The sequence below is a fragment of the Equus przewalskii genome, chromosome 17 (genome assembly GCF_037783145.1).
Source record: "Equus przewalskii isolate Varuska chromosome 17, EquPr2, whole genome shotgun sequence".
Classification (NCBI taxonomy): Eukaryota; Metazoa; Chordata; class Mammalia; order Perissodactyla; family Equidae; genus Equus; species Equus przewalskii.
The window spans coordinates 54,096,399-54,120,283 of NC_091847.1; the positions used below are offsets into that span (position 1 = coordinate 54,096,399).

The 23,885-nt window shown below is 55.0% G+C and overlaps 3 protein-coding genes across 3 annotated transcripts in view; 2 read left to right on the forward strand and 1 right to left on the reverse strand.

Annotated features, from left to right (window-relative positions):
* Positions 1-13,114, reverse strand: part of EVX2 (even-skipped homeobox 2) — a 14,724-nt gene extending 1,610 nt beyond the window's left edge. The window contains exons 1-4 of the mRNA XM_070580257.1: positions 6,093-13,114; positions 4,277-5,142; positions 3,087-3,352; positions 1-1,750 (exon numbers count right to left, since the gene is read on the reverse strand). The exon at positions 1-1,750 is cut by the window's left edge and continues 1,610 nt beyond it. Of these exons, the coding sequence (XP_070436358.1) occupies positions 1,028-1,750; positions 3,087-3,352; positions 4,277-4,703 (1,416 nt within the window). The 5' untranslated portion in view covers positions 4,704-5,142; positions 6,093-13,114 and the 3' untranslated portion in view covers positions 1-1,027. The remainder of the gene's footprint in view (positions 1,751-3,086; positions 3,353-4,276; positions 5,143-6,092) is intronic.
* A 261-nt stretch (positions 13,115-13,375) lies between these two features.
* HOXD13 (homeobox D13) lies at positions 13,376-16,480 on the forward strand. Its single transcript, XM_008533055.2, has 2 exons — positions 13,376-14,253; positions 15,029-16,480. The coding sequence occupies exons 1-2, from the start codon at positions 13,479-13,481 to the stop codon at positions 15,277-15,279; spliced, it is 1,026 nt and encodes a 341-aa protein (XP_008531277.2). The 5' UTR covers positions 13,376-13,478; the 3' UTR covers positions 15,280-16,480.
* A 296-nt stretch (positions 16,481-16,776) lies between these two features.
* On the forward strand, positions 16,777-23,382 carry HOXD12 (homeobox D12). The gene is made up of 2 exons (XM_008512192.2): positions 16,777-20,871; positions 21,017-23,382. Exons 1-2 carry the CDS (start codon positions 20,298-20,300, stop codon positions 21,253-21,255), a joined length of 813 nt encoding a protein of 270 aa, XP_008510414.2. The 5' UTR covers positions 16,777-20,297; the 3' UTR covers positions 21,256-23,382.
* Positions 23,383-23,885: the final 503 nt, after the last annotated feature.

A 23,885-nucleotide genomic window follows, 5' to 3' on the forward strand; every position in this document is an offset into this window, starting at 1 on the left:
ACTTAGAAAAGTGTCTAAGGAAATTCTTCAGGATAATATCATTTATCTAGAGATTCAAGTATTTCCCAGATGCAGCGGAACCCGGTAGTTGGAAAAAACAGCCGAAAACGCTTCTCCCAATACTACAGCGGTCTGTCAATCTCGCCCTCCCCTTCCCTCCGTTTCCCTTTCCTTTCCTGGCCTGGCTGTGGCAACCTCATTAGCCATTACTTTTTGCATAAGACACGCAAGACGGCGTCCCAAACCAAAGATCAAAAGAGAGAACGGTGGTGCGCCGAGAGAGAGGAGGCGAGACGGCCGCCTCTTCCCACCTCGGCTTCGTCCTTCCCGGCGACGGCGGCCGCAGACCCACCGGCCTCGCGCGCGCACAGAAACACTCTCACCAACACCCGCGGCCGCCCGCGCTCTCCGTCTGCTCCCTGACCTCCTCCTCAAACCTCCATTCTCCCGCCCTCCTCGGAGAGGGCCCCTAACAAGCTCAGGCTGAGAGAAAAATGGCCACCTCCCCTCACCCTCGTTTAAAGAAAAGAAAGGATGGAAGAAAAAGAGCAGCAGGAACCTCAGGGGTGACTCTTCCTCCCGCACAAAGCATAGCGCACACCAGTCCCCGCTCTTTGTTGTGGTTCTCCGTTGCTTCTGGCCACGTGCTTCAGCCTTGTCACCCCAGGGCCGGAGACCCCAGAAGACCAGTTTGGGGGCGGGGGGATTGTCTTCGGGGAGACCAAGAGCTCAGGACAGAGGCGGGAAGTGGGGCCTGGGCGGCGGGAAACATACTTTGAGGAAGGGAGGAGGCTGGGTAGTAAATACAAAAATAGAAAATTTGGTGAGACGCCCGCCGGGCCGTCGCGCCCCCCAAATGGGGACCGGTTCCCTTCGGCCTCGCGCTCCGGGGCGCCCCCTGGCGACAAACTTCGCAGCGGGCAGCGCGCAGAGGGCACGTGGGCGCACAGAGAGCGCGGGGGGCGCTTAGGGGACTCCCGGGCACCCTCCGAGCGGCGGGCATGGCCCCCTGGCGGCGGCGACGTAGTTATCTGGTGAGCGGCGCCTCGTCCCTCTGGTCCGGCGGGCTCACGGCGGTCTTGCTAAGCACCGCGGCTGAGTAGGGCAGGAAGCCGCTCTCCGAGCGCGGCGCCGCGGTGCTGCAGCCGAAGTCCGAGCCCCCGGCGGCCCCCGCGCCGCCCCCGCCGCCGCCGCCGCCGCCGCCGCCTCCCCCCCGGGAGCCCAGGGCCGCCGCGGCTGCTGCTGCGGCCGCCGCCGCCGACTGACTGCTGTGGCAACTGAGGCACGAGCAGGGCGCGGAGCCACCGCTGGGGGGCGCCCCGGCCGCGGCGGCCGAGGAGGCCGCAGCAGCCGCAGCGGCCGCAGCTGCCGCGGCCGAGGCCGCACTGTTGAGCCCCGCTGCGGCCGCGGGCGTCTGGTAGAGGCCCGGGTGGCGGAAGCTGCACAGCAGCTCGGGCCGCGAGTAGGGGTGCGAGAGGGCACGGAAGGTGTCCAGCGGGCGGATGGAAGTGGCGAAGGGCGAGGAGGCCGCGGCCGCTGCGCCAGAGGCCGCAGCGGCCGCGGCCGCAGCTGTGACGCCCACGTGCGGGTAGTAGTGCAGCGGCACGTGCGAGTGGAAGGGGTAGGGCAGGCTTCCGGTGGCGGCCGCGTGCGTCATCATGTAGGTGTAGAAGCTGGGGTCGGCCGGGTGCGGCCATGACATGGCCAGGCGCTGCCGCTTGTCCTTCATGCGCCGGTTCTGGAACCACACCTGCGGGGGGAGGCGCGCCGTGGACCGAGTTAGGGAGCTCCCAGTGACCCCAGCCCCGCCCTGGGCCTCCTCGCCCCTCCCGGACCTCCGAAGGGCCTGGCCTACTCCCCTCAGACCCGGCCTAGCCCCGGGTCCCCTCTGTTCTCCCAGCTGGGATAGTATGGGCGGCCGTGTGGACCGCGTGGGCACACCCTTCTCAGCGAAAAGAGTCTTCTCCCCTGTATCTGACCTCGGCAGCTCCTGGGGCTTCTGCTCCCTTACTTTCTGCTGCGTTTTCTCGTCCCAACCCAACCTTTCCTCTCCTTCCCGCCACCCACTGGTGCCCGGCCTCGCTGAGCATCCGTCTCGCAATCCCAGGATTTGCGCGGGGATTCTAGGCCGCCTTTAAGAGAGGCTGCCGCCACAGCTTTTCTAAAAGGTCGCTGCGCGAGGTCTTGAGTCCTCTGGCTGCAGGGACCTGCCCTGAGGGGCACGGGTCCGATTTTGATATTGAGGGCTGATTTTGTTGGAATCGTTTGCCTCAAATAAGTGGCGGGAGCAATATCCTCTTAAACTGGAAAGGGGACTTTTCAACCCCTCCCAACACAGTATCTAATGAAGACATCATTCGTCACAACTCCAAATTAAAGAAAGCCTGACCAAACCGAAGGGAGACTTCCACACCCCTCCCCTATCGCGTGGAGTTTCCTCTTTGCTTTTTCTAGGGTGTGGGATCCTCCGTCAAGTGTTCACCAAGTCGCCCAACCTCCTGGTTCTCTCTTCCCGACGTATAATAAAATTAACCACCTAAAGATATATAAATAAGGACGATTTCGTTGCGTTTTCCCCCCAGGAGGCTGCTTTTTTTCTCGTTGCCCAGGAGGAAAATGTTTAGGAAACTACTTTCTCAACGCAATCGATTTTTAAAATACAGTATCCTTTTCTCCGTGGTGTAACGACTTATGTGAAAAATAAATCTCTCAAGATCAAGAGCAAATGCAAAGTTTCACCTCTGGTTCGAGCCAGAGGAGCGAAGACCAGCCGGCTTCGCCGCTGAGGGGAAAGTGGGCGATGGAGATGGGCGAGGGCACCTGGACAGGTGCCGGACAGAATGTAGCAGAGGCGCGCGTTTGCGGCGTAGGCTCCGCCATTCCGAGGCCTTTCCAGGTCAGCCAGGCCGGCCAACACGTCGAATTTGGCAGCTGAGAAATAAATATGCCAGTTTCTTTGATGACTCTCCCCCACGGGTTTCCAGGCCCTCAGCTAAATCTAACCACCCAGAAAGGAGAAAGGAAAAACAAAAATCAACCCAGACGTCTCGGGGGAAGCTAGAACAGGCTCGCGCTGGAATCAATACCTTGATGGTGGTTTCGGGCAGGTTGAGCGCAGCGGCCAGCTCGCACCGGCGGGGCCGCGACACATAGTTCTCCCGGTAAAACTCCTTCTCCAGGCGCGCGATCTGCTCGCGGGTGAACGCCGTGCGGTAGCGCCGCACCTGATCCGCGCCAGAGCTGGAGCCGCCCAGCGCCGCGCTCCCGCCGCCGCCGCCTCCATGCAGGCTGCCGAGGCCGGAGCCCGACGCAGATGTCGTCGTGCCCCCGGCCGAGCTGCTCTCCGCGTACCCTGGCAAACAAACGGCCGACAGAGCAGGAGTCACTGTTGGGCCAACATCCTCACGCTGGGGCTGCGCGCGGATGGGGGAAGCCGCGAGAGGAAGGCGAGGTGCTGCCTGAATTGATGGGGTCTGTCATGCTTACAAATTGCTGCCGTTAATGGAATCAATAAAGTTTGGGGAGCCCTTCATAACCAAATAATAGGAACTCAATTAGGGAGGGGTTTTTTTTTCCCCCAATAATTGGAAAATTTCAACTCAGGAGGAAAATTGGCCAAGGGAAAATGTCTATATCCAGGCGCCGTTTGGGAAGTTCTGGATTCGCCATGGTCTGGAGACGGCAGGGCGGCTTTCTGTACGGCTTCTAAGCTTCGACAGTCTTTTGGGTTTGGTTAAAAATATTTTGATTCCAAAGACAGCAGCAGCTCAAACAGGAACCTTAAGGGAGTGGACACTACTTTCAACCCGCTTTCTCCTGCTGACCCAAGCGGGTCTCCCAGAGGCGCCCAGAGAGGCTCCCTACAACTTACTCAGAATGCCCCATCCAGTTGGCCTTGGAGGCTTGGAGGCAGCGGAGTTCAGAGCGGCTGCCAGGGAGCCCTTCCCCTAGCGCGACTCAGCGGCTGGTTAGGGGCGGTCGGCTCGCACGGGCTTTTAGACCGGCGCGCGGAAACGTTTTCTAGGACTCAAGAGGGAGGGTAGGCGGCTGGCCGGGCCTGGAGCCCCAGGCCTGCGCCTCGCTGGGAGGCTCAAGGAGCAGAAGCAGGGGGCACGGTCCCACGCCTGCGTCCCGCCCCCGCCTGAGCCAGCTGGGTGCAGCTTGCTTTCGGAGGGTCTGAGAGGGGCAAAGGCACCAGGAAGGGCCGGCAGGGGCCGCGGAGGAACAGGGAGGAAGGGACTGGAGAACGCGGCGCCGGCGCCGGAGGCACCATTACCTTTGCCATTGTTTTCCTTGAGCGGCGCGGCGCCGAGGCCGCCGGGGGAGCGCAGCGCCGAGCAGCCCACCTCCACGTCGCTGCTCATGTCCGTTTCGGCGGCCGCCTCTGAATAATGGCCCGGCTTTTTGCGGCCCTCGGTGGCGGAGGAGATTTCGGAGGAGACGGTGCTTTCGCTGCCGGGATGCTGCAGGTTGAACAAAGTGTCTATTTCGAATTTGCCCTTGGCAGGGAGGTCTCCCAGAGCGCCGTGCAGTGGGGCGGACGGCAGGCGCGGGCTGAGGCGAGCCGGGTGCTGCGAATTTTCCAGGGCCTCGAGTACAGCATTGCCAGCCGAGTCCGACAAATTGGAGAACCTCTTGCCGGCCGTGGGGCTGTGCAGCCCTCTCTCCATCAGAATCATCTCTTTTCTTATTCTTTCCATCATCTCAGCTTTCTAAAAAATGTCACAGTGGCCCGGCCGTCCCGTCCTAATGATGGGCTGCGCCTACGGCTAATTCTCATTCAGCCCCAGCGAGCGCCTCTAAATATTATTATCTCTTTTGGAAGGAGGCGGAAAAATTGTGGGATGCCAGAGCGAGGGAATGACTGGTCAAAATGACCCATACATCCTTCCGAGCCCGAGATGTCATTCATCAAAAAGTAGCGCTCGCTCGTCATTAAGGTACGAATGACGCCGTTCGAATAATCATTTATTGTAACAGGTTTATAAGCAAATAAATACACGCTCCTGTCAGTGGGTAATGAAGGCGGCTTCAGAGCAGACAAATAGATCCAGGTAGGAGGCGAGAAGAGACAAGAAGTGAGGAGGAAGGCTCCGGTCCTTTGCCCGCTCAGAGCCGGTTCTGCTCGCCCGGGGGTTTGGCCTCGGGGGTGAAATTGACAGTCTGATTAATAGAGCGCGCCGCGGCACATTTCCCCCTTCATTTAGGGGCATCATTACGCTCTCAGTTTGCTGGGTTGCCCCTTAGGTCCTAATCATGCAGCGCCTTCCTCATTTTTCCTCGGACACAGATACGTGTTAAATAATAGATAATGCTTTGATTTTCCAGAGTAGGTCGTCGGGAAGTTGGTTTTTTTTTACATTTACAAGCGGGAGGGGGTGGGGGGGGACAAGGGGGAGGATGTAGGGAGAGTTGCGTAAGGAGAAGACCTTGCGCTCCTGTCTGAATTACTTATCTTTCGAATTTCAGAACCAAGTATGTATTTTATTTAACAAATAGAACGCCGAGTTCTCTCTCTCCCCCACTTCTTTGCCTCAGCCTGGCTGCTCTCCTCCCAGTCCAGCAGAGAGAGAGAGAGAGAGAGAAATATCTCAGAGTTTTGAAAGCACTTTACTGCTACGTGGCTGGGGAGGTGTGTTGGGCCCGTGCCTCCAAACGGAAATCATTAGGTCCTCTCTGATTTTTTAACACCGTTTGCAGAGTGAGTTCTGAACTTGAAGTCCCGGATTTTCTACTTCTATAATCCTGCTGATGAATAGGCTTCTCGCCTATGCATTTTCCCTGGGGGAAATGAACTCGGCTGGACGATTTCATAGCAGAATTCGACAGCTAACTTTAAACACAGTCGCGATTTACAGCGCCATATGGGCTGCCCCAAATCCACTTTTTACGTTGCCAGCTTTCCCCCTCCCTCCTCAAATCGAATTATTCATGGCAAAGTTGCCGGCTTCGAGGTCAAGGGAGGAAAGAAGAGACTTAGCCTCCTTCCCCTACCATCCCGCTGCCCTCCCTTCCCGACTCTGCCCTTCTCCCTTCCCTCCTTCCCTACGCCCTCCCCCACCCCAGCCCCAGCCCCAGCCCCAGCCTCTTACCTGCCGCCCCGGGTAGTCCCCGTGCTGTGTTCGGGCGTGGAGAGTCGCGGACCAGCCTTGCTGCTGCTCTTCTTCGCGGCCTGAGCTTGGCGGCTGAGGCTCTTGGCGATAACTTTGATGGTCATAATGACGCCGGTGGCAACCATTTTAAAGAAGATCAATCTTCACCCAAGGCCGTTGCGCGTCTCCTCCCGCGCTTGCGCCCCACCCTGCCCAGACCCCCAATGCACTGTGCCGGCCGGCCGCCAGCAGCCCAAGGGGCGAGATCCTCGGCCACCAGCGGGGACAGGAGAGGAGAGGGACAGGACGCTGAGGTCCGGCCTGCGAGCTTCCGAAGCAGCCGACAGACCCTGGCAATCTGGGCGCTGGGCGCGGGTCCTGCATCCCCGCCTCAGCGCCAACCCAGACCCCAACCCAAGCCCCCCCTTTCCTCCCTGCTGCCACACCCAGCACATCGGGGTATGTAAGGGGCAAACCCGTGATCTATTTGCCCATCTCTCTGTTGGCGCTTTCCTTTTAACCTTGGACCCGCTGGGGGCGCGTCAGGAATGTAAGGGGAGGCGAGGTGTGAAGTGTATTTATATACATTTATACACATAGTCAATGCCAAAAGTTTCTCTCCTGTTCCCATCGGCGCCAACTTATTTCAACAATGCGAGCTTTGCTTAGAAAATCAATTCCACCTCTTTAAAGTAATAAACGGAATTTTTGCCCAAAGTGAGAAATGGAAAGCTGGATAGGCACGCAGTGGCTGGGGAGGTGAGAGAGGGGACACAGAGTGGGCGTCGGGAACCCGGAGGAGGACTTGACCTGGCGTCCACCTCTGCCCCTGCCCCAGAGGCCATCCTACTCCAAGCACTATGAGCCCTCCTCGCGCCGGCTTTCTGGCCATTAATGCGCTCAGAGCTCAGCTTTGTGGATGCCCCCACCTCTCCTTCCCTGCTCCACAGTCAGGGAGCCCAGCTCCGCCACTCCTGGCAGGCCGCGCCCAGCGAAAGGCAATCGCTGTCCCAGAAACCTGGGAAGGGTACCCCCCGCCAGTCCCTCTTGCTTTGGGGACTGAATAGGACACCTCGGTCCAGGACCCGCTCTGTGGGGGGCCAAGGCCCTGGCGGGAGAAGGAACCCGGCGGAGGCGCGACCGGGCGGAAGTCGCAGATGTCTTTATTGCTGTCGTTTGGCGCCCCCGTCTGTTTTCCTCGCGGTTTCGGCGGCTGTGAGCAGCTTTCAGTCGCAGAAGCCGCCGCTGGGGGCTGGAGCGCAAACGGCGATTCCTTTCTCCTTGCAGCCGGTGGGTCTCTCACTTCCTCCCTTCATCTGGGACACCGCGCCTCTGGTCCCAAAGCCTGCGCCAAACCCGACCTTAGTCTGTTGAAGAAGGGAAAACACCATTTCTCGGCGACACCTTTATTCATTAGTGGTTTTGAAAACTATTTTGCGCCTTTTAAATAACATTGATATTGCGTATTCTAGCATGTTTATTACGTATATTCAAGACCATGTCAGGGAAACTACTCACAGTAAAAGACTCCTATAATTTTTCACTAAACTGAAGTTAGCAGACAGTGTTTCACGGGAGACAGTGAACATTCCATTACAATATTTAATGCCTCTTTATTCAGATTCTACACCTACTGGTAGTATATTGACCAACATATGTAGCTTTTGCTCTGAAATTACAAGTGCTTTTTACATATATTATCTCCTCTAAAGCTCACAGCAACTCCAGAGATGGGTTCTATTATCCCTTTTTCAGAGGTGGGACACCTTCCACGTAGGGAGGTTGGAGGACTTGCTCAGGATTTTAAACTTGTCTCTGATAATATCCACGCTGTAATATATTTAAAGCTTTAGGCAGCATTTTTAGTTGATTTTCTCATTTTGCATATGTCTTCTTTAAATATGGGCCTACCTCAACAACTTTGAGCCTGGATAAGGGTAGTGAGATCAACACGGTTCTGCTGGTGATTATTAATGAAATACCCAAATGGTGCACCTCTCCCAGAATGCTCAGGCGAAGGCTGGGAACAGGCCTGTGAAAATGTCCCCGGCTTTAGACGCAGCCTCGGGGCCATGAAGGCCTCCTAACCAATACCAAGATACAAGACTCCTTCAAAAAGACAAGAATCCAATCCATGCCCGCGTGGTTTGGCAGGAATTTTTAAGATGCATTGGGGGTGAGGGTGCGGGAAGGATTTTCTCCAAATGGACTGAAAAGCACTTTCTGCTCTATAGGAGAAATTACATGAAAGAGGCCTAATTTGTTGTTGTTGTTAGGCCTCCAGACTAAATATTTGTTTCTGAGCAGCGGCGGGTCCTCCGAGGTGAAGTGATAAACACTTTTGGCCTTCGACTGAAGGTAATAAAAATTTGTCCAGGCCGCCGGGGAGGAGGGGCGCCGGTAAACCCGGAGTTGCGGCGGAGACGCGCGTCCACGAGGTCTGGCTCCCATTTTCGCGCCAACGGTTCCGGGGCCCTGGGGCCAAAACCGCCCGGGCCCGCGTCGGGACAGAAGCTCGCTCAAGGACTGGGGCCGCTGGGTGTGGTGGGACAGCAGGACGGCTAGAGCCCGGACTGCCCACCCCGGGCACATTTTCTTTAGGGTAAGTGATGTCCCCACGGCTCGGAGGTTTCGGTTTATAAGGGGAGATGCAGATTTGGCGACTCCAGGCTGACTCAGTACTGGCAACTTTTTGCTGCCATCCCCCGGCTGGCGGGCGTCGCGCGCTCTGTCTCTTCTGGGCCTCTCTGGCTGCTTCTATTTCTCCTTCTCCTTCCTCCTGCAATCCTGCGCCCCACCAGGGATGGCCATGGGTAGGGAGTGGGGGTTGGGAAGTGGGGAATGGGAGGGGTACTTTCTCCCTGGACTCTGGGCTACCCAGACCCGCTGCTTGCCTGAAGCTCGTGCGCCCTCAGACGTGACAGGAGAACTTGCAGGGACATCTAGCGCCAGGCTTGGGGAACTGCGCGCCGCCCAGCGGGGAAGCGAAGCCTGAGCCCTGGCCGCTCCGCCTCCCTCCCTTCGCCGCCCGCCCCGCCTGCCCCTGCGCGGTTAGGCATTTCCCTGACCTTCATCCCTTCGCCCTGCCCGTGACCACACGCGGACTCCCCAGAGACAGAGGGCTCTGCAGGAGAGAGAGAGAGACATTTGTTTTCTTTCATCTCGAAGGGCGGACAGAGTGAGCACTTAGTGGACCTTAGTTAACAATGATATTGCTAGAGAAGTATGTCTCGAGGACAATGTCACACCTGGAGATGTCCGACAAAACAGCAGACAATTGTTGGCGGTCCCAGCTTTTGTTTTGGGAAAAAAGCAACAAGTTAGCTGGTCCTCCGGCTCTGGGCCCACCCTCCGGCGCCGCCTTCGCGGTGAGATCAGGACTTCTCGGAGAGAGAAGCCCCTCGCTGTGTTTAATTCCCGCCAGGATTGGAGGCGTTCTCTCCATCCCAAACAAGGGCCCGCTGCCCTGCGGGAGGCAAACCTGGTTTTGCCAAATAGCACTTCGGGTTTGGAGAGAGGTTTTTGTTGTTGTTGTTGCAAACAATTTACATTTAATAAAGCCTAATTGTGTTGTTAAATCCAAACGGACTACATCTCAGACATAGAAAGTGCCCAAACTCCCGATTCCACCGTCTGGCTTTCCTGGAGACCCCTTTCTTCACCCTGGGTTTGTTTTTTTAATCCTTTTGATATCTCCAGCCTGAGTGAAACTGGGTATTGCCTCCAGAGGGAAAATTAACTCCAAAGTTGGCAGCACACAGTCTTGGTTAAGAACACTATCCAGCCAGTTCCGCTCGATCTAAGACTTTACTTTGGAATTAAGACTTTATTTCTACACTGAATTTTTGGCTTCTTACAAGTTAATTAGGAGGGTATCCTGCACTTCCTGGTGCGGCAATCAAGGAAAACACTTTCAAAGGAGTCCCCGGGACCCCCCTCTGATAGCACCCTGCGATTGTTGTCCTGGCCCTAATGGCCAACGATTATGTGGTTAATTGAGCTCATTGCTGTCTTGGCAAGCAGAGGAACTTATATTCTTCAATAAATCTAAATCGCATCCTGCATCTACCCATTCCAGAACCCAGGACAGGGACATGATTGGAAAGATCATCTGCCAGGAGGAAAGGAGAGAATGTGACTTGGAGAACACTGATTCCCAAAAAGAGTGCTCGGGCTGGGAAAGCAGGGAGAAGAGCAAGTAATGGGACAGGCAGAGCTGATCTGATTCTCTCTCCGGTAGAGACTTTGGGCAATGAGGGCTATCCTGAGTTTCTACCAAAACCAAGAAAGGTGACAAAACTGGTTTCACTGAATAACACATCAACGTTTGGAGAAATTTCCGGTTGCAAAAGATTCTCATTTAACAAAGACCATTTCTGTTGTTAAAGCCCCAACATAACACACCCACACACAAACACAAGTCTGTGCTCCTGGCCAGTTAAATAAAATTATTCCCATTCAGTTTAAACCTGAAATCAGCTTGGACACAGGATATACAAGCTAAATGAAATGTTTCTGCAAATTCAGCTTGAAAATTCCTCCCATACCTACCACCCTTGGTGTGTCGTCTTAGTTCATAAACAAAGCAGCCCTGACTGCCTGGTACTTAAACACAGCCCTATGATTCAATAACAGCTGTTGCCCTAGGGTGCTGGGTTTAGGGACCCTCACAGGGTCCAGTCAGAGCCTCTTTCCTTAGGGGAATCCCTTCCCCCAGGGCCAGAACCCTGAAGGGTGAGCTGGAAGCAGGTTAAGCCACAGGATAGCAAGAGGCAATGCTCCTTATTGTGCAAACCCTCCCTGGTCTCTGAACACTCACTAGGATGGGCAGAGAAACCCCAAGCCCTATGATAGTCCCACAAGCCTACTGAAGGGCAGGGCCACCATTGAGAAGTGCCTTTCAACCAGAGCACTAATTCAGACTTTCTTCCAGTCCTGCACAACTTAATTTGCTGCACGGAAAACTAAGCCAAAAGTGAAGGGCTGTCAGAAATCAGCAAAACTTGACAAGTTCTTTCTTCCTATCTTAATTTCACTTTGTTCATTTTTTTTATCACATCGGTCATTAAAATATATTTATCAGATAGAAAATGGCACAGAAGTTTCAGGGCACAAAATCAGAGAGACATTTAGTTTTAACAGACTGAAAGTTCGTTGGTTCCAGTTATGTCTTAGAAATATTTCAATGAATTTGTTTTTTGAGGTCACAGAAAAAAATTTAAAAGTATCTCCATGTTTTCTCCTTCTGAGAAAAAGAAAGGGAAATGAAAAATAAGAGCATTTCAGGGCGGCATCCCATGATTCGTTTGGTACCAAAATTGTTGGGTAAAGAGGACCCAGCCCAACTCTTCCAAAAAGTAAGCAACTTTGTCACCTGTCCCTGACTGGTGTTTTTAAAATGCCAATCCAGCTCTCCTTACTAACTTTTGTTATCTTCTCTCAAGTAGCCAAAATTGTTCTCACCAGCTTAGCCATTCGCCCCCCCCCCCCCCCCCCGCCATCTCAAATTTGATCATGAACACGTCTAGGACTTCAAAAAGGTCAAATTCTCCTGCTTTTCCTTTCCAGTGCCCCTCTCATAACTTTCCCCTTTATTTGAGCCTTTTATGGTTACTGCATTTTGCGTGTCAACACTCTCAACACCAGCAGCCCACCCTGCAATGCCAGGCCAGACAAGAGGGTCTCCCTGGCTCTTCTACTTGCCCCATCCAGCTCCTGTCTTGGGTCGAGGAACAGCGGGGTAGGTGACTAGCTGGCCTCAGGAATCACAGGCTCAGGAGAGCAATTTTCTTGGAGATGGGCTGGCCTGGGGAGTTGATACTACAGAACCAAATGGGCTTGCTCTGAGGGCTGCCAGAGCCACCCCAGCACCCTCGGCTCATTGAATGTAATGTTGCTTCTAAGTTGGAGCCTTAAATTCACCTCAGGACTCACACGAGCCCCCCATTAATGGCTAAGATGGAGGATGGTGGGCTGGGGCTCTATGGCTGAGGAATGGCAGGAAGGGATGAGGAGGGGCCAGGGCTGTGATCCCTGACACCCTGGCGGGCTTCCTGGAGCCCATTCTACCCCCTCGAAGTCAGACTCGGTTGCTGGTTGCTCTCGGCTGCTATTCTCATAAGCCCCAACTTTGCTTGGAAAAACCGCCTTCTTAATTTGCCTCTCTCAGTTCTCTGTAGTTAGCTTGGAAAAGAAAGCGAAACAAAGGTCCCTGGGAAAGTGAAGTTTTCAATTAATTGGTGTGAGTAACAGGCGGGGGTGGGTGGTGGCTGCAAAATGCAAGGGGCCGGTCGGCTGCAGGAGAAGCGCAGTAGTTTCGTGGCGGCGGCGGAGTGGCTTTCTCTCGGCCCACTCCATTCGGTCCTTCTGCGGGCCGCGGAGGCTGCGCCAGGGCTGGGGAGCCCAGCTCAGGAGGAGTGTAGAGGCGAATAGCGTGGACCAGGCATCTGGACTTTTCTCGCTGGGGCATACCGTCAGGTTCGCCGCTCCCAAGCCAGGTCTTTTCGTCTGCTTGATTTACTCGTAAGTCTCCGCGCCCGGCCCCACGGTCACTTCGTGGGCATTTTCCAACGGACAGCGTGTGGGGATAGGAAAGATCTGCTCCAATTTGTCTTAATTCGGAGGATCCCCTGGAATAACATGCGTGAAATGCCTTGGCCCCGTAGCAAGGTAAGGAAGATTAGCTCCTCCGGGTTTGGAGTCTAGGTCAGCTAATCCGAGGGATTAAGCAACAGGATCAAAAATCGGTCTGTTTTCACCTCATTCTAACCATCTCTGTCCTTCGCCTTCACGTAGTTGTGCAGCTCGGGGAGCCGAGGAGAGGTGGCAAAAGCAGCCGTGGCCGAGACAAGGCGCAGGCCTCGGCGCCCGCCTCAGTCGCAGACAGGGCCTAGGATGGGCGGTCGCGCAATCAGCTCGTGGGGGTGGCTGCGGCGCAAACGCCTGGGTCCGGGGGAGGGCGGGAAGGGGAGGTGGGCTGCGCAAGGGGCAGAGGAGGGGTGGGGGCTGGGGAGGGGTGGGGGCCGGGGTGGGTGGGTCTGGCGGGGCCCAGGCCAGGAGCCAGGCTCTCCCGCGCCCCCACCCCCACGTGGCCCCGCGCAGCCAATGGCACAGCCTGGAGCGGGAGCCCTCGGGGAGGGAGGCGGCCCCCCGACCGGCCCAGGCCCCCTCCCAACCTGAACTTCGTTTTTATAAACGTCCCGCGATGAGCTAACCTGTTGGAGGGCGGGCGGGCGGGAGGCGGGAGGCTCGCGGAGGGAGAGAGGGCGAGAGGAAGAGGGCGGGAGCGAGAGACCGAGAGAGAAAGGAGAGGAGGGAGGAGGCGCGCCGCGCCATGGTGTCCTGCGCGGGGCCGGGGCCAGGGCCAGGGCCGGGCCAGGCCGGGCCATGAGCCGCCCCGGGAGCTGGGACATGGACGGGCTGCGGGCGGACGGCGGGGCCGCGGGGGCGGCCCCGGCCTCCTCCTCGTCCTCCTCCTCCGTGGCGGCGGCGGCGCCGGGCCAGTGTCGCGGCTTCCTCTCAGCGCCAGTGTTCGCCGGGACACACTCCGGGCGTGCGGCCGCGGCGGCGGCGGCGGCGGCAGCGGCGGCCGCGGCGGCCTCTGGCTTCGCCTACCCGGGGACCTCTGAGCGCGCGGGCTCCGCCTCGTCGTCGTCATCTTCGGCTGTGGTCGCAGCGCGCCCCGAGGCTCCCTCGGCCAAAGAGTGCCCGGCGCCCGGCGCAGCCGCTGCAGCGCCGCCGGGCGCCCCGACCCTGGGCTACGGCTACCACTTCGGCAACGGCTACTATAGCTGCCGCATGTCGCACGGCGTGGGCTTACAGCAAAACGCTCTCAAGTCGTCGCCGCACGCCTCGCTGGGGGGCTTCCCGGTGGAGAAGTACATGGACGTGTCGGGTCTGGCAAGCAGTAGCGTACCGGCCAACGAGGTGCCCGCGCGGGCCAAGGAAGTGTCCTTCTACCAGGGCTACACGAGCCCCTACCAGCACGTGCCTGGCTACATCGACATGGTGTCCACCTTCGGCTCCGGGGAGCCTCGGCACGAGGCGTACATCTCCATGGAGGGCTACCAGTCCTGGACACTGGCTAACGGGTGGAACAGCCAGGTGTACTGTGCCAAGGACCAGCCACAGGGCTCCCACTTTTGGAAATCATCTTTTCCAGGTAGGGACGTTGGAAAAAGGGGGAGGGAAGAAGGGAAGTGGGGAGGGAGGGAAGAAGGGGCGGGAAGGAGAGAAGGAAAAGACAAGACTAGGAGTGCATGCCCCTGCTTAGGGGTGGGCTCCTGTCGTCCTCGCCCAACCAGGGTTAACCCAGTGCAACAGTTTGTCGACTTCAGGTGAAATCTGTAAATTCCTCCTTTGATTTAAACTACCTCTCACAACCCTTTTCGTCTTGTGTGCAGGCACAGGCCTGTTTTTCTTCTAAAGTTGAGGGTCTTTGCATGCCCTTTGCTCAGGCCTCGGCCCCTCCTCCCCAAAGAGGTGTCACAAAGTTGGGCCCCACTTTTCAAGAACGTTACTGCCCCAGAGTGACCACTAAAGCTTCTAAGAGCTCACACCTCCAAACACAGGAGCACAAGAAATCAAAGCTTGAACAAACAGCCTGGATTTTTTTCTATATCTGTATATGTTTGTGCGCAACCGGCACTTGCAGAAACTGTCCTTATGAGCGTCCCCACTAACCACGCCATAAACTTGCAGGCTTGTTAAAATGCCGGTTGGAGAAACCAAGATGATCCATCAAATTGGCCTTGACTTTGAAGTGTAAATAATCTTTCTCTAATACGTTTAAATAATATATCTGTATAAATAATAAAGTGTAAACAGCCTGGCTCTCTATACTCCCTGTACCCCCTCCAAACGTACGCACACACTCCCCCGGAGCTGGTGCTCCATACACCGCAGTCTAATTTTTCCCGTGCTGTTTTTTATACCAGGGGATGTAGCTCTAAATCAGCCAGACATGTGTGTCTACCGTCGGGGGAGGAAGAAGAGGGTGCCCTACACCAAACTGCAGCTCAAAGAACTGGAGAACGAGTATGCCATTAACAAGTTCATTAACAAGGACAAGCGGCGGCGGATCTCGGCTGCCACGAACCTATCTGAGAGACAAGTGACCATTTGGTTTCAGAACCGAAGAGTGAAAGACAAGAAAATCGTCTCCAAGCTCAAAGACACCGTCTCCTGATGTGGACCAGAATGGCCACAGAGATTTTAAATGATTTCAGTTGTCTCCAAAAGACCTTTGGAAAGACTTGAATATGTATTTAATTCCCCTCATCCCCCGCCAGTGACGGCAAATTTTGTGAATTGTTTCTCTCTCTTCTCCTTATCTGGCTCTAAAACCTTTTGCTTCCCGACCTAACTTTGTAGTTCTGTTTCTTACTTGTTTATTGTTGATTTTGTTCTTGTCTAGGTTTATTTTTTATGACGTTTTTAATGTTCTGTTTCTCCCTCCAGGCCAGTATAAAGGACTTGAAGTATTTTTTAATAATCTCCCCAAATGAATTTCAGAAGTGCCATTCTGACTTTAGGGTTTTATTTTTTTTAATCACTTTATATGCCTGTTTCCAGCACTGATTATCTTCATAATCCATTAGGGCAGGACGATTTGCAGTCATTCATATCCTGTGATTGGGTAATTGAATCATTAGGTCTCAGCAGTCGCCCTGAGGCAAGTGGAAACAGCTCTGGGCAGGCAGTGCTCTAGAGTCACTGGGAAAGTCTAAAAACAGGAGGCTAGAGGTCCTGTGATGGCTTTAAAAGCAGCTACCTTATTAAATAGGGTTTGTGTCAATATTGGAATGAAGACAATCTGATTTTGGGTCTTTCACTTGCTGTTGTAATTGTATGTGTTTAATACACCTTGTAGATTTGTGCTTTTATGATCTTTAATTTGAAAATAATGTGTCCTCGTGGATGCCTTCGTGTCCCCAGCTCTAGATGCAGATTGTTAGGTGGCTGCAATTGGCAGAGTGACCCGTGGCTGATATAAATGCACCCCTCTCCTTGGCCTTGTGTCTGTGGGGCGGGGGTTGAGGCCATCTCAGTCCCCTGAAAGAGGCTGAATCAATGTGACCATGGTTGGGAGCTTTTGTCCAGAACCCAATGAAGAACTTGACTGTCTGGGCCTCTCATGGAGCTCTAAAACATCTAACAAATGCAAAAAGTGCGGAGCTCTAAGGTCCAAGGAGAAAAAAATGTTTCTGAAATGACGATAAATAACTACTTTTAAAGTGCTGCATATTTATACAACTGAGAGATTATTTTTGTAGATGCAATGTCTGTGAGCTGGGATACGTGGGCAGTGCTTCAGGCATTTAAAAATCACTTTTTACTCCTAGGGAGATGCAAATAAACAGAACTCTCTTGTTTCCTTTGAGTCTTTATACATTTGTTTTCTTTTTCCAAGTTTGCGTTACCTCTGAAACTCTTCTTATTTATTATCAAATCTTGTTATCCTGATCACTATGATGTTCCCTGTAGATGAAGGAAACTCAGCACCAGTTCTAGTCTCTGAAACCTCCAGGCTCTCCACTTCCGCCACTCCTCCCCTCCTTTTCCCGTGGCTTTAACATAAGTAGTGATGTCTTTAAATGAGGATATAATTTGTGGTGTCTACAATATTTTTTACCAGACCAGCTCAAAAACATCTCCAATAAAATTTTACTTCTCTTTCAATATTATCAATTTATTCAAATAGTTTTTTAAATCAGTATTTATGTACGTGCCCGGATATAGGAAAACGTGATCACTTGGCAGCTTTCTTCCTAGAAAGGCCGGTATAAATATCTACTCTGGGAAGGTCTTGAAATTAGACATATCCATATTTGGCAATTGAAAAAGAAACATTTCAGGCTTATCCCTTATCCTTCTCCGGGCAGCCTGTACACAGCAGTTGACTGAAACCATAATTATACATCCTAAACCTCTGGACGCAATTTTTAGGCACTACAAACTTTGTTTTTGAGGCCTTTTGCCACTCAGGGAAATGGCCGCTAAGGAACTGGGTGCCTCGTCCTTGTTAGTACCCGGGCGCGATTAATTTAGTGGTTGCTAACTTTTTGGTATGTAAGTTAAATACAGATGTTTAAAACTTCACACAATATGTAAACTCTTCTGGCGGGAGGGCTGCCTTATAGATCTGGCAGAGAAAGCGCAGAGACCCAAGGTCCGGAGCTACTTTCGTTTTCTCTGGCCCGGCTTGACTTCTTTCATATCTTGCAACCGACTACGGCCGGCCAACTTTGTTTTAATTAAGAGAGAGAGAAAAAAGAAAAAGTGACCACGACGCAGTCTCTGGAGAAGAAATAACCTCTGCAAACGGGGCCACACCGTCTTCGACCTTTCGTTTTGGGAAGAGTTACTAACATTTCCTCTGTTCTTCTCACAAGATGCGTTTTCACCTAAAACGGGCCTGTTTTCCGTTCTTCTCCATCGTCGTCTTCCCCCCTTCTTTTTTGTAAATTCCAGACTCCAGGGCCGCACTCCATTTCCCAGGTCTCTTTCTCAGGTTTCCTGTTGTGGATAGGGGGATTGCCTCGAGGTCTTCCTTTCATCTGTAGTTTGCTAGTCAGTTTCCCTCCGCTTAAGAGAAATAGGAGATTTGCTGAAGATTAGAATTGCGCTCAAACGCTCTCCGGTGGAATTTGAATTGACGCTAAATCAATAACAGATGAAGACTTTGTTATTTATATGAATTCCTTTTATATTCCGAATTGAGGAGGGAGGAGAGGAGCCGGTCGGTGGCCCGCGGGGAGCCGTAAGGCGAAGGGAGCTTGGGGAGAGGCCTCTCCTTCGGGTGGAGACTGAGAGGCCGCAGGGAGAGCGCCTCCGAAACCTGGCAGGTTTCGAGCGCCGCTGGTGGAGAATCAAGGCCCGCGCGTGTATGCGTGATTCAAGAGGCGAAGGAAGCTAGGGAGCCGGCATGTACCGCCAGACAAAGGGGCGGCCGCGATGCTTCCCGGTGTCTGGCAGCTTGCTGGTTTCTCTGGCTCCGCTGTCCCGGCCAGCCTTGCCGCCACGATCTCCGACTTTTTGAGACGCTCGGCCGCGCCTGGCAGCGGGCCGTGACCGCACGGGTTGGCGACCCCGGGCCGGCTGCACCGCCCTTCGCTGTTGATCTTGACCGTGCGGCGGCGCCTCGCCAGGCGTGGAGCTCGCTCGCCATCTCCTGGGCGGTCAGAGGCATTGGCAGAGCTCGCCGTTTCGCTCCGCAGCCAAATCCTCCTTTCCCATTCTCCAGCTCACCAGTCTAGCCTCCTGCCCCCTCCCCCCTCGCTGCCCTCCCTCCCAGGCCGCAGCTCCCAGCTCCGTGCACACAACTTTGCCTGCTGGACTTAAGAAAGTATAAACCCAGGAGATAAGGTGGGGTGGCTGGGAACCATTTGAGCCAAGGAGAAATAGAGTCTAGTTGTTCTAGTATTTTCTGTTTCTCACTTAGTTCCTTGCAATCTTAGTCAGGGGCGGCGGGGGGGGCGGGTGGGCACACTGGAGCTGTGTGGCTGCCTAAGGGTCCGGAGAAGACGCCAGTGGACTTGGAAATAGCGGAGAATCGCTATATACAGAGATGAGAAGAGAAGAGACTGCAGGAGCTTTCGGGTCTGGAGAGGCTGCAGCTCCTCGAAAACAGGGAGTTTCCCAAAATGAGAGCCTGCGTCTCCTAAGTCCCTAGGAACTGAGGTTGCAGCTTGTGCGTACAACCCCCATGAAAGGACGGGGAGTGGAGTGCGTCTCTCTATGTCTGAGCTCCTAAGAAAACTGACAGAGCCCTGAGGATCCCCAGACTTGCCCACCTCCACCCCCTACCCGCTCCCTAGAGCGTGAGGACGAGGCCGATTGCGTTCCCCAGAGCCGCCCAATTGGTCGCCATAACTCACACAATAAAGTCGCAGCGCGGTGGTCAGCCTTGCCCTCCGGCGGCGCCTGTGTGGTCTCCGTGCTGGAGCTGGCGGTCTAACCAATTCCAGCTTGGCTCGGGGACCGCGAGGCGGGCTGCAGGCTGGGGCGGGCGCCAGTCACGGGGACGCTGCGGGTCTTGCGGCCAGAGGCAGGAGAGGAGGACCCCTAGTCCTTGGGTCAGACTAGACCGGAGGGCTTGTGGCGGGGGCTGCCACATTGCTCCGGGCAAGGCGGTGCTGCTCGGCCCGCCTCCCTATTCTCCAGACCCCCCGAACTCGCCAGCGGCCGGCGCTCCTGGAGGCGCCGAGCGGAGGAGGAACGCTGCTAGCGGCTGCCTCGGTGTGCCCCCGCTGTTCCCAGCTGGGTGGCTCTGGCTCTTCTGTCCTTCCACACCAGGTCCAGGGAGCTCGTCCTGCTCTGTCCACCACGGAGTGGATGAAGTTTGGCGTTCTGGTTTGCAGGATGTAGTCGCCAAGGTTACTCCTGGCGATAAAAGGAATGTAGCCTTTGGTCACGATTCGCCAAAGGAGCTGCCCCGTCCCCAGGCCAGCATACTCCATGGACCTGGATGGCGACTTCCCTAGGAGCAGAGGGCTTGGCCATGGAGGAGCAGACCAGGAATGGTGTGAAGCCTCCTTCCTGGAGGCCAAACTTGGGCAGAGTTTGTGGTGCATTTCTCCACCGGCAGCAAACTGTGCCTGCAGCCTGGGACCCAGGGCTCAGAGCGTGGGTCTTTGCCGCTAGATCACTCATGCAGAGTCCTCTCCAGAAGGACTGGGTGGGGAGGGATGGGGTAAAAATAGCATTGCTCAGGCCTAGGGACAGAGGTGGTGGCCCGGCCAAATCGCAGGATCTCCAGACGAGCCAAGGGGTGTGTGGTACTGAAGAAGGCCTCAGCTTCAACTTAAAGCTGGCAGAAGCAAGTCTGGCCCAGGTAGCTGGCAGAAAACGGGAACAAGAGGCCAATCAAGACCAAGAAGGGTCCCAAGGGACACTCCTGGCAAAGGCCCCCGATGCCCATGCCCCCAACTGCTGAAGCCGGTGGGGGGAAACTCACAGAGGCCTCACCTTCGCTCAACATGCCTTGGCTCTGCCTGGCAGCCTCGTCCTTCGCCATCGAATATTGAGGGTGTTATCATAATACCCTGAAGGGGGGGAAAACGGGTCGGGGGATGTAGGCGGTGCTGAAATGACCGGCTTTGAAGAACCTGCAGGCAAAGTTTCGTCCAATCGTCTGAGCCTGTCCTCTTATTCCCGGTTGTAACTAAATACTGCTGCGAGCGGAGCCGAAGCCCTTTGTTGGAGATGTGTGAGCGCAGTCTCTACAGAGCGGGCTATGTGGGCTCGCTCCTGAATCTGCAGTCGCCCGACTCCTTCTACTTCTCCAACCTGCGGCCGAATGGCGGCCAGTTGGCCGCGCTTCCCCCCATCTCATACCCGCGCGGCGCGCTGCCCTGGGCCACCACGCCCGCCTCCTGCGCCCCAGCGCAGCCTGCCGGTGCCACCGCCTTCGGCAGCTTCTCACAGCCCTACCTGGCTGGCTCTGGGCCTCTTGGCTTGCAGCCTCTGGGCGCCAAGGACGGACCCGAAGAGCAGGCCAAGTTTTATACGCCAGACGCGGCCGCCGGGCCAGAGGAGCGTGGCCGTGCCAGGCCCTCCTTCGTCCCCGAGTCTAGCCTGGCCCCCGCGGCCGCTGCTCTCAAAGCGGCCAAGTACGACTACGTGGGTGTGGGCCGTGCTGCGCCGGGCTCTGCAGCCCTGCTCGAAGGGACCCCGTGCGCCGCCGGCTTCAAGGACGACGCCAAGGGCCCGCTCAACTTGAACATGACAGTGCAGGCGGCAGGCGTCACCTCTTGCTTGCGACCTTCGCTGCCGGACGGTAAACGGTGGCCACGCTCCCCGGGCCAGTTTGAGCCGGGATGGGAGGTGGGGTGCAGGGGAGAGTGTGTAGGGGGAGGGAGCCGCCTGGGTGGGCAGGCAACAGGGAGCAGGCCAGGCTGACTTGGGTTGGGGCTGTGTTGCAGGCCTGCCGTGGGGGGCGGCCCCGGGGAGAGCCCGCAAGAAGCGGAAACCCTACACCAAGCAGCAGATTGCGGAGCTGGAGAACGAATTCCTCCTCAACGAATTCATCAACCGGCAGAAGCGCAAGGAATTGTCCAACAGGCTTAACCTCAGCGACCAGCAGGTCAAAATTTGGTTCCAGAACCGGCGTATGAAGAAGAAGCGCGTGGTGCTGCGCGAGCAGGCGCTGGCGCTATACTAGTCCGGAGGGTGGCCACCGCCCCGCGGGTCCGGATCTGCCTTTTAGAGCCAAGGCCTGGTGTGGAGGAAGAGCTGAAACTGGGGCTTTTCCTTCCCCTTCTTCTCCGCTGTTCCCAGGTACCCTCCCGCTCAGTATGCAGCCCCAGAAGCCAGCAGACTTGGAGACCTGGCCAGTTGGGCCTTTACGCTTTCGCCTTTTTCAGAGGGGCATGAGAAGGTTGCAACACAACCTTGGCCTTGAGTTTTCCCGAGTAGGGGTCACCTGTTCTAGCCCTTGGCTGGGATATTTACACTGGGCCTCGCTGTAGCTCCCTCGTAGTTGAATTTCACCTTCCACCTGGTTAGTTTCCCTTTTTCCTTCTCCCCAGCCCTTCTGTATTTAGCAAGGGCCTAACTCAGAGTGGAATTGAATTTAAGAAGGCCTCCTGGGCGTAGTGGAAAGGGCTGAGGGCACAATTGTGTCTCTTTTCATCCAAAGCTTCTTGTGGCAAAGCCAGAGTGTCAACTCTGGAAGAAGGAAAGATGGCACCATTCCCCCTCCTCTCTGCCCTGGCTGGTTAGGGAGGACAAAAGCCAGCCTAGACCTTTAGATTTTGGGAGGAAAGCGGAGGGGAGGGACAGGGTGGCAGGACAAACTCCAGAGACACCTCTGAGTTCAGAATGAGTTGGCCCCTCCAGCTGGGCGGAATGGACTGGATACTTCCTTCCCGTGGATGGGACTAGGTAGGCTGGGGCTCCACAGCAAACTGCAATCTCCAGAGAGGACTGGTAAAATTCCCTACTTCTCCCAGCTCCTTACACATGCCTAGGCCAGAGCCCTGCACTCTGTAACTGGACCCCCAGAGCTGAGTTCTGGTGAGAAGAGCTGCTAGTCTCCTTTGAAGCTAGGTTGCACTAGGAGGAAGGAAAAATATCCAGGGGGTAGAGAAGGGAGTGAACCAGGAGGGGGGGGGGTCCTACATTCCAACTGTAAATAAGGCTTTCCTGTCTTGGTGAGTAGAGGTGTTGAAGACAACATGTCTTTCTTTCTTGAATTACCATAATGGGTCACTGCAGGGAGAGATGAAATCTCCTCCACAAGTCAGGGGATGAGGAAGGAGCCCCCTCAGACCCTCAGCTCCTGGTCGCTGCTCTTGATAAGTAGAGAGGAGCAGAAGTTCCCCTCTCTTCACCCTCTCCACCACCCGCAAACTCCTCCAGGGGCCCAGCCACTGTGCCCTTTCTAAGGCCCTGTCTGGCCTGCCCCAGAGAAGTCTTTGAGACCCTGGGCCCTGCCCTGGAGCTTGCTTTGTGGAGGCTGGGGTTCCTGAATGCCAGATGGAGTTGTTCTGGGTGTGCTGGGGTGTCCTACCTTAACATCAGTGAACCCAAGGGCCCCTCCAAGCTCCTTCTACCTACCATCCCTGCCTCTTCTCCCTCTCCTTCTGAGAAGTAGCGCCCCCCCCCCCAACTCCTAGCAAGATGTACGACAGCCAGAGAATTGAAGATTCCTTCCCAAAGTCCGGTGACTTATTTTCATTGGAGGACCAGGCCCTAGCTCTGGAGTGGGCACCTCACAGGGAGCCCTGAGTCTCAGCCCAACTGGTCTCAGTTGATGTTTATACTAACTGCATTTTCTCTGCTATCTAATAGTTGTTGTGCATGTTTCCTTTTGTTTTGATTTTGTCAAAAGCAACAGCTTGTATATATCAGACACATAGAAATGTTTTGGGTGGAAATAAATATCCAGGTCCCAGCCAAGGGACTGATGTCGATTTTTCAAAACGTTTTGGATTCCCCCCTAATGTTTTTCAGGCCACCAAATTCATTTCTCTTTTCTGGTTGTGGTTTCACTGCCGGTGTTTCTTGACTGTTCATTAAATGAGAAAATGGCTTCCAAGTCAGTCAGGAAATGGTATATAAAAGCCTATGAACAAAATGTGTATGAAACATCCAGGGTGAGCGGAACCACGAGCAGATGTGAGTGTATCTCACACATTAAGCGAACCCTCAGCTTGTTGCAGACTGGGATTTCCGCATTTTGCCTAAATTTTTAAACTCTGACGCTTGCTGTTATTGGGGGGCTGCGAAGATGTGAGTTTCCTCAGATTTCAATAAAAATAGAAATTCTTCAGATTTCAATACAAAACATCTCTCCCACTGTGTTTTGCTCAGGCTTCCCTTGAACAGGCTATGCCCTATGGAAATCCTCCATACTGGCACCTCTGCCTGGAGCCCAGCAGGCTCCCTTGGAAAATGTGGCTTCCGCACCCCCTAGGCCTTCAGAGCCTCTAGCTCAGGCTGGGAAAGCTGGGGCCTGCTCTGAATTCACCGTCCTCTTGCAGACCCCAGGTCTCAGCTAGGTCAGAGATGGAAACTAGAGAATTGCTAGCTTTTAGCAAGTGACAGAATTAGCAAAACCACTAAATCTCTAATACTGACTATTGAATGGTTCCAACTCGCCTTCCCTGAAGCGAATTTGATGTGTAGTTTTAAAATGTATTTTAAAGAGCTCCTTTGAAAAAACACACAACGGGGGAAAAAGGAAGCCAGAGGCCCAATCCCAAGAAATGCTTCCTCACCTGGTGGGGCTCAGGGAAGTGGTGGGACCGAGAGCCGAGTCTCTGCGACAGTCAGCGGAGGTTTGCCTCC

What these genes read in the sequence shown, in the direction of transcription:
- HOXD13 (XM_008533055.2), top strand. Translation starts at nt 13,479, where the DNA reads ATGAGCCGCCCCGGGAGCTGGGACATGGACGGGCTGCGGGCGGACGGC. An exon ending in TTGGAAATCATCTTTTCCAG is followed by an intron (nt 14,254 to 15,028) that starts GTAGGGACGTTG and finishes TTTTTATACCAG; the next exon opens with GGGATGTAGCTCTAAATCAG.
- HOXD12 (XM_008512192.2), top strand. Translation starts at nt 20,298, where the DNA reads ATGTGTGAGCGCAGTCTCTACAGAGCGGGCTATGTGGGCTCGCTCCTG. An exon ending in GCGACCTTCGCTGCCGGACG is followed by an intron (nt 20,872 to 21,016) that starts GTAAACGGTGGC and finishes GCTGTGTTGCAG; the next exon opens with GCCTGCCGTGGGGGGCGGCC.